The 10000-nt window shown below is 35.8% G+C and overlaps 1 protein-coding gene across 1 annotated transcript in view; it reads left to right on the forward strand.

Moving 5' to 3' along the window:
• hiw (highwire) overlaps positions 1 to 10000 on the forward strand; it is a 1788684-nt gene that overhangs the window by 1364131 nt on the left and 414553 nt on the right. The window contains 2 exon segments of the mRNA XM_067112237.1: positions 3519 to 3766; positions 7161 to 8549. Coding sequence (XP_066968338.1) covers positions 3519 to 3766; positions 7161 to 8549 — 1637 coding nt within the window.

Below are 10000 nucleotides of genomic sequence, written 5' to 3' on the forward strand. Positions count from 1 at the left end.
TTAGTAATGGTCAACCTATATATATATATATATATATATATATATATATATATATATATACACACACACAGTGCATCCTCGACTTATGGCGCTTTTTCAGCACTGTTAACGGCATTTTATAGTGCCATAACATGTTGTTGTATCAAGTTACAGCGCTGTAAGTGCCATTGACAGTGCTAATGGCAAGAATAGGCATCAAGTTAATGGCACTTACAGCGCTGTAACTTGATGCAACATCAAGTTATGGCACTGTTAAAGTGCCGATAACCTCAAAAAACCAACTTACAGCACGGTGCTGGAATGGATCGCCCGCCGTAAGTCGAGGATGCACTATATATATTATATATATATATGTGTGTGTGTGGCTCAAATGACCTATTGCTGACAAGAAAGTTGCTTTATAGAATAATACTGTAGAAATCATTAAAAATCAGTTTGAAAACATAAGCTGTCTAGTAGAGGTGTTCCTTCAAATCAATTATCAATATGCCTACTAAGAATGAGATTGCCTATACTGTATTTTGTTTCAGTGTGCTTTATTCATAAAACACAATACAATTTGTGCACTCTCCACATAACTTAATTATTTAACTGTTTTGATAAAGCACAATTATCTACTGTATTTCTATTATGACATATTTTGATCTATACAGCATATTGGGTATTTTAATTTGTATAAACACACACACATTATATATATATATATATATATATATATATATATATATATATATATATATATATATATATATATATATATATATATATATATATATATTATATATTTATATATATAAATACTGTATGTGTGTGTTTTATGCAAGTTCAAATAACCTCCATACTGTATACATCCAAAATATGGGCATAATGGAAATAAAGAATTGTGCTTTATCAAAACAATTAAATGATTCAGTTACGTGGAGGTAGCACAATAAGTATTGTTCACATAGAAACAAAATTGAAACAAATTTCAGAAATGTAGGCAAACTCATTCTTAGTAGGCATATTGTGAATATGATTTGATTGAACCCCTCTACTTTAAAAAGCTTACATTTTCAAACTTGAATTTTAAGGATTTCTACAGTATTATTATATAAATCAACTTTCTTGTCAGCAATAGGTCATTTGTACCACATATCTGGATCAGCAATGGCCTCAGCTTTAAAGACACTCACATAATTTACGATGGACTTAGAGTATGCATTGGGATCATATACTTTTCCACCACATATCTGGATCAGCAATAGCCTCAGAAAGACTCTCACTTATAATTTATTTTGGACTTAGAGCATGCATTGGAATCTTAGACTTTTCCAATCTGTAGAAGTTGGTACCCTTATCAGATGATTATTGAAAGGACAATAAATATTGATGTAAATAACTTGACTACAGGAGAATGACATGACTAAATAAGACATTTTTGGTTGCATTCACTGCTATTCATCATGCAACAAAGTCAGTGATTTTGTAAAGCTAAATTTGGTTATCCCTCCATCTTAGTGATGCATAGGAAAAGTGGAACTTGTATTGCATATTATTGAAATATTTAGAATTACTGGTTCTAAAGTTTTTGCTAATTCATCCATATGATTAGTATGAATAGTTTTGTATCAAGTTCATTTCTTTTTCCACGAACTATGAATGTTTACCTGTGGTGAATCTTGTGTAACAATATGCTTTTTACAAGGCAGGGGCGGTAAACATATGGTCAACCCTCCTCTTGTACCCAGGCTTGGCCCTGGCATTTTAAAAGATAACACTCCCATGGCAAAGTTTCTTAGAGCCGTACATAGAGACAGCATTTGGTGAATATCAATGTGGATTCAAAAAAGTAAGATCATCAATTGACCAGATTTCTATTATTAGACAGATAATGAAAAAACACTAGGGGTATAACAGAGATATGTGGCAAGTTTTCGTAGACTTTAATTAAACAAGCAAATGATAGCATACCTAGACCATCAATATGGAATGTTATGAAGGAATATGGTATACCAGAAAAGCTTGTAAATTTGGTAAAAGTATACAATTGGAATAGTAAGAGATGCGTCCAGGTGAGAAGGAAAAAGACGGAATGTTTTTAAATTAAAACAGGTTTGAGACAGGGATGCCTTGTATCTCCAATGTTGTTTCATCTAATTTTAGAGAAAATCATTCCGATTATTGAGAAAGTTGGGGGTGTGGTCATCTTTAGAGACACAGTTGCCAAAGTCTTTGCATTTGTAGCTGATGTTCATTTCATAGATATGGATATACAAAATATAATGTAGAACATTTGTATGTACCATTTAAAGAAGTTGCTGCCATTGGGACTAGAGGTCAGTGAAAGTAGAACAAAAATTATGCGATTGTCAAGGAACAACCAACAACAACAGCAACAGCAAAATATGGTAGATATAGAGACCACTAGGGAATTTAAATATTTAGGAAGTGTGTTAACATCTAGAAATGAGGAGAGAGATGTTCTGGCTAGAATTACAGCGAGGAATAGATGCTGTTTCAGTCTACATCATCTTGAAAAGAGAAGAAACATCACGTTGCCTACCAAGTTAAGAATTTACAACACTATTATCAGGCCACTGTATGGCTGTGAGATGTGGATGCTGACTAAATGTCAAGAACACAGACTACTGTTTTTTTAAAACAACATCTTGTGTAGAATGACAGGTCCCATTTATGCTATAAATGAAGGTGTTTGGAGAAGAAGACACAACAAAGAAATAAGAGGTTTAACCAGACAACCGCTAATAACTGGCTATATAAGATCGCACAGAATACGTTGGGCAGGTCATGTGTTTAGAATGGAAGAGAGCAGACTGCCTCAAGTGGTTGTTGAAGGATCAAATAGAGGGTAGAAGACTATGGGGGCTGGGGGAGGGACCGAAGATGAGATGGAAAGGTAATGTGTTCAGAGATCAAAGAGAATTGGGATTGGAGGATCCTGAGAATAACTGGAGAGGTCTGGTGCAAGTGGCCATGGGTCACCAAGAGGCCCGAGAGCTACTGGAGTGAGTGAGAGTGAATCTTGTGTGCTCAGGCATTAATTAAAGGGTATGAAGAGGAGCTAGATGGTCAGAGCTTCATTCATGTAACATTGAAATTTCCATAGATTTATTTCGCACAGTTTTAATGTAAATAATAAAGGTTAAACCTTAAACTCCGATTACACACAAACTTGAGAGTATCCTGTGTTAAGGGTGGATAAATTGTGTTCATTTAGCACATGGATGCCAATGAAATTATGTTGTCAGCGAAGTTTTGTCAGAACATTTGATTTTTTAATCAGAATGTTTAACGTGGGAAGGAATAATTTTTTCACCGTTACGAACAAATGCTTAAAGTCCTTACAAAATATTGTATGTCAAAACGTAATTTAAATAAGATATTTTGACTATAAGATGCATTTCTAGAAATTGTAATCTCTGCTTCATAATTGTCATGTGACTACTGTCTATCATGACACTGTTACGTGTTTAGCCTCTCAAAAGACCTCTATAATTATGTTAATCATTCCTCAGGTCGGGGTAGAGAGAGTGCTAGTAGTTCGCCATTACACAGTTCTCCACGTGCTGCTGGTGTATCTCCACTTGTATCAGGTACTGGCACTGTGGCTGACAGGGCTGCTGGCAGCCCTCCTTCTGCAATACGCAGCGCAAATGACTCCTTAAGTGACACCAGTGCATTTGTTTCAAGCCTTACACAAGACATGTCTCATTCTCCAAGTATATCATCACTTCCAACATCAACGCCCAGTACTCCAAGAAGGGTGAGCTTCCATTAATTACTACTGTATCAGTTTCCTTGAAGGGTTTGGAGAATTCTTTTTTCCTCATTTACCCAGGTTTATTTTCACAGATTTCTGTAGTCATAAAATGTTATATTTGATACCAAATACAAGAATAAGAACGATTGCATTTTGAGGATTTTCCTTAGATATGTATTCTTTTTGTGTATGTAAGGGTTTTAAGTCATATCTATAGTTAGTAATGTCGGTGCAGTGAATGTAAATTAAATAGAAATGAACCAAGAAGGTTTAAATAGAATTATGTGAATGCCAAAAGTTTTCTCAAATATATAGAAAGCAGTGCACTGGTAATCAGAATTTTAATTGTCAATGTATCTATGTAATTTACAAACCTCTTAAAAGTATTTTTATTAGAATTTTACACAGCTTATGGGTAAATGAACTGAGCACCAAGTTGCTATTTTAGTGAAAAGTGGTTAAAGCGCATGATGACATCAATTTTGTCCTCCTAAAATAAACTGTATCCTGAATGTGTTGCATAATTTTATGAATGTGTGCAAGTTTATCACTGGTAGAGCAGCCAACAGTTTGTGTAAATGCATGATAACCAACAAAGTCAGTTTAAAATACTGATCTTCAGGTTAGTGCCCAAAAAATGCATTCAGAAGAACTGTCAAGGACTTTTGGCTACTTAGTCTCGTACAATCTCTCTCTCTCTGTCTCTCTGTAACACACACACACACACACACACACACACACACACAAACCCTTTAGTGATCAATCCTATTTGATGAATTTTCTGTATGAATTTTTTTACAATTTCTCATTATGAATGATCTACTTCGAGTCTTTGAAAGACTGTTCATTAGACTTAATCCACTATGAGTCCTTCATTAATTTTGTAATCGTATTACAAAATAAAATAAAAATTCAAACTGCAGCATTATGTATGATAGGATTAATGTGATGGGATCCTTATCAGTTATATACTGTATCAGTGACAAAGGATGGTTTTTCTTCATTCTTTTATTCTTATTTTTGGCATATAATTGGCTGGAATAGTCCTAATTAATATAGTTTTTCAGTAAGCTTTTGAAAGCAGCAGTTATCTTCATCTGTAAAATTTGCTTTTACTTCTAAAGTCTTTCCTGCTCTCATTGGATATTGAATGACTTACAGTTTATTTTTTCAGTTAATTCGAATTTCTAGATACATACTTTTGGCAGCTTTTGCGTTTTAAGCGAAAAGACATACATATACCGTTCTTGTCTTGGTAGGGTACACATTGTTGATGAGTAGGAGAGCCACTACCTGATCTTGAGCAGTACCAATTTTGCAAATTTGATAAAGGCTACCTGCCTTGCAGAACTAGAAATGAAACCAGTCTTTTGAAGGGGTATGAACCAGGCCTTGAAAGGTAATACCAAATCACAGGAATCCTATCCATCATCCCAGAAAGACTCAGTGGTTGCAAAGCTTATCCACCATATCGTTTCAGTCTTAGGGTTCCATGAGTGTACAGAACATAAAGCATAGACACAATGCTTGCTAAGCTTTTTATCACATAACCTCTCCTCTGACTCATCAGCCAAGGTATTAGTCTGACTCATCAGCCAAGGTATTAGTGGCCACCGAATGGTAAAACAAGCAACATTCATATAAGTGTTAAAGATCTGGAAACAGATAAGCACTTACTTGTCATTCAAAAATATATGAGCAATGCTTTGAAAATTTGTTGAATCATTCTTCTGAAATAGACAAAGCTTTGTGATGTATTTTACACTTAATAACACAATGTTTAAGTTTAAACCAGAATAGCCAGCTCTCAAACCTTGAATATTAAACCCTTTCAGACAGGTAAACTTCTAAGAAGTCTTGTGCAGTTTTGTGTCACAAACCATCACACCATCTGAACTCTCTGGTTGATACCACTGATATGGGTGGCCCCATCAGCCTCATTGTACTTAGGTCAAGACATGACCTTTTGCTCTGTCATCATAGTGCTCTTGTTGACTGTGTTTTGGATGCTGGGCCGAAGCTTGCCATTGGAGCTTGCAATGTTGTGGAACATCATCTTGGTTTAGTCCCACTCAGAAAGTAAACCCATGCTCAAGCTTATTCAGGACCTCCAGCTTTATTTGGCGACTAAGCATCTACCTTACCCTTTATGCAGACAGATTCCTCATTGAAGCACACACAAAACCCAAATACAAGAAACAACCTAGTAACTAGTGTAGGAGTGCAGCAAGAGCAGTAAGTTCCATCATGTTGCATGTCAGGCAAACACAAACTGCCAAGAAGAGGCTAGGGTTGCAGCAATCACTAGAACACAATACAAGACCAAGGCTGATTCAGCATGTTTCAAGCCTTACTCACTTCTCAGGAAATCTCAGTACTGTATTCAACTTTGTAAGCACTAAGCCCAATCAGCAAATCAGATGGACTGGTGTTGTGACGATATCAAACTTTACATTTGATTATTATATAGAGCACCTCAACTTATAATCTTTGGTTGCTGCCAACTCCAGTCAGATAAGATTAAATTTAACCAGCTAATATGTCAGCCTGTGTGAGTTTGATAGGTGAGGTCACAATACTTAAGTTTTTGTGATAAGTGAATCAGCTCAGATCGTATTTCCTTTGGATGCAATTTCAGATTAGTTGAATGTTTTTTAACGGGAAGGATCAGAGTTGTTCTGACTTATGAGTCTAGAAAAAACTCTTAGTAAACTCATTGACAGTGTTTAGTGTTAATGAGTTCAAGTAATGCTGTTCTATGAATTCCTTATTTCACTGCTTGTATGTGCCTTAAGCAATTCCAGTTAGGTTAGTTATTTTTGTTTTCCTTAATGGGTGAATAACATGCTGTGTAATAAGCTATTCTCTGCAAATATTTATGACATTAAAATTATTTCATGCTATATATACAGTAATCTACTGAGGTTTAATGTTAGTATGAGGGTGTTGTTGTTAATAAGTTATATGTCAAGTCACCAGATTGATTGTAAAACCTATTTCCGTGATATTGATTGAACAGATATTTTTATTTTGATTCAGTTATCTAACTTGTTCATGCTGAGGATGTGCAGAAGTTTTTTACCAGAATTATCATTGAGGAAAGTTATATTTCATTGAGTGGCACATTATTTTGATGGAAAATATGTTTTACTCATCTTGACTGAATAAAAGAAAATTTATTTGAATGTTTATTTAGTAAAAGCTTTTACTGTACAGTTTTAGCTGTGTGACAATTAACTAGATTTTGTGGTTCCTAAACTGAAATGCCTTTAAAAACAATAAATGAAGACATCTTTATCATGTTTTTTAAGAGTGATAATGTTCGTATAGTGACTGTACTTCATATTATTATGATATAACCTTATAAGTCAGCTAATAATTTTTTCCTTATTGACAGGAGCCCTTGAGTACAAGTCCCAAAACTGTTACGCAAACAGCAACTCAAACTAGTCCAGAAGCTGTAAAATTCAATATTGGGTCAACAGGGTCAAGAGATGAAAATCTAAGATTGTCTCCTAAAATGACACGGAAAGACAGGTCCGGGAAACCTCATCGGAGTAAACGCGATAGAGCAGTCTCTCCAGTACCTACGCAAAGGGAAAAACCAGGTCCAAGCCGCGATAAAGTGAAAGAAGCAATGAGTCCTTCTGTTGCAGAGTGTATGCGTGCCATTTTTGCAGCTTTTCTGTGGCATGAAGGAATTGTTCATGATGCCATGGCATGTGCTTCATATTTGAAATTTCATCCTGATCTCAGTAAGCAGGGCACATTTCACTGGAAACCACGAACAAATGCAGCACCAAAATCAGAAAAACTAACTAAGGAACAAAAAGCTCGACAAAGACATTCTGTTGAAGTTAGTACATATACTTACTTAAATAATGTAACTTTACAGAACACTGAAGACCTTTTGAAAACTGGAACCAATGCTAATATCAATGAAGTGCCCCATATCAGTGATACAAGTGACGAAGAGACAGCCAGTAGAGCAACTGGAGCTAGTTATTCTCAGGGAATTCAGGGACAGAAGTTAGCAACTGTAATGGAGGGAGGTGGAGGGGGGGTTGGGTGTAGGCCAGAAACTCCAGATCTACCTCCAGTTCTTTATCATGTGGTGCTACTTTGGGAGGAATTGACCTCCAGTTGTTTAAAAGCAGTTGCTCAGCAGATAATCCTCCCATCACCTACCATTCCAGCTAGACTCAAGAAAATGGATAAAGTGAAAGATCGAAGTGAGAGAGACAAGAAAAAGCATAAGAAAAAGTCATCCTCTGTAGGAATTTCAATATTTGGTGTTGATGGTGAGGATGAAGAAGGTGTTTGTGAACTTTGTGGTACCAACGTTCCCTCTGAAAGTTCAGAGCAACACTTCAGAACAGCACACCCAGGCTGTGGGGGATCCTCAAAGGGCTGTGGTTATGTAGGGACTAGGTGGAAAGTTTTCCCAACTAAAGACCGTGTGACTCAGCCATGTGGTGAGATAGTTCGAGGCTGCTTTCACATGTGCTTAAGTTGTCGAAATAGGCACAAAGGACAGTATGGACACTTTTCTGGTAGCAAGTGTAGTAATGGAGGAAAAGTCAAAAGAAAATCAAACAGTAAACTCTTGTCACCCCTCCCAATGTTGGAAACACATGTGATAATGAGGAACAATGCTATGTTCCTACTGGATTTAGCCAGTGCAGCAGCCCCTGCACTTCCTTCTCGTAATGCTGTGCCAAGAAAGTCTCCTTGCACTATGCCTTGTGTGTCGGAACTGAGTCCAGATAATAGTCCTTTTCCAAAGGTAAGGATTATTATTATTTTTTGTGTTTTTGGTATTACAATATTTTTGCTGATGATTTTGCTCAATCATGCTTATTGCTAATGTTCTGTTGGTGCTATCAGCATTATTACATCGTAGCTAATGCTGTCTCAGGTATCATGAAGGATTGCAGCATTTTACAAGTGTATAAGAATGAGTAGAGGTGTATGAAGTCCTTAATCAACTTTTCTCTCACAGCTAAACATTGATATAAGGGGTAATCAGTTTACCATAATTGATAGATAGCTTACTTTATTAGCAAAGAGTACTTAGAGAAGTATTGAAACAAAGACTAAGGAAAGTGTTCCAATTTTTGAGGGAAAAGAATGTCTTATAAACTTTTAGAAGTGCATAAAGTTTAAGGGCTCCAAGATGATGAAAATGGTGTTTTAAGTCTGTAGGGGGAACAGTAGTAGAGGATTTGCTTGCATATTCTAGTAACTTTTTTTTCTTTTAGTTCATGAATTAGTAGTTAATACCTCTCTAGTTGTAAGGATTCTCAGTTAAGAGTTGTCCAGAGACAGAGAAAAGTATGAGCTTTTTTTTTACAGTAATTTATAAGAAGAGGAAACGGGGGTTTTGCTTGTAACTTGCATTGCTCAGAGACCAAAAATGTTTAGTATATACCTTTTTGGATGCACTTTGCAGTTTAACCTGGTCAAAATTGATTGGGTAAGTTGTTTGGCAATATGAAAAGTAACAGAACAAGGAAGATATGCCTGTTGTATCAAAATTAAAGACCTTATAGGCGGGTAGTGTCGTCAGTTCATTGAGCTGTAACCGTTACTTAAGGGTGGTTGCATTGTTCAGTTGGCCTCTAACTGCACCCACATTTTAGCTTTTTACATCCATTTTTCAGGTTTGCTGTCAAAGCTGTCCAATCTCTCCTAACTATTTCTTCGAAGTGCAACTGTGGGATTTTTCCCAGTTCCACATTGTACATCCTTACTTCATCGCCTTTATTTTCTGAATTTCATTATCTTGCCATTCAAACACTCCAACTCCCTTGTTTCACTGTCTTGAGCACTAAATGAGTAGACGTTATCCAGTACTTGGCATGACAGCCTAAATTTCAAAAGGCTATGAACAAAGCAAGCAAAATATACAACAGAGGTCCCAAAAATAACAAACAAGTATATTTTTAATGATAAAATAAAACTTCCTTAAGTTGAGATGATGATAAATGCAACTGAACACCTTAAATTTAACAATCCTTTTATTTTTCATTACCCCAAATCCGTTGGGAGTTCTCTCATTAATGTATATATTTAAAATAAAAAAAGCAATTGCTAGTGTTTTATAAGATACCACGCAGTAACTGTAATAAAATATACGTTGGAGAGACAGGTAGATTCATCTCACAAAGATTAATAGAGCACAAAAGTTCAGTACAACATGCTTCAGAGAGCTTGGGGATTTTGTACAGTTTAGGG

Source organism: Macrobrachium rosenbergii, chromosome 2 (genome assembly GCF_040412425.1).
Source record: "Macrobrachium rosenbergii isolate ZJJX-2024 chromosome 2, ASM4041242v1, whole genome shotgun sequence".
NCBI classification, from domain to species: Eukaryota; Metazoa; Arthropoda; class Malacostraca; order Decapoda; family Palaemonidae; genus Macrobrachium; species Macrobrachium rosenbergii.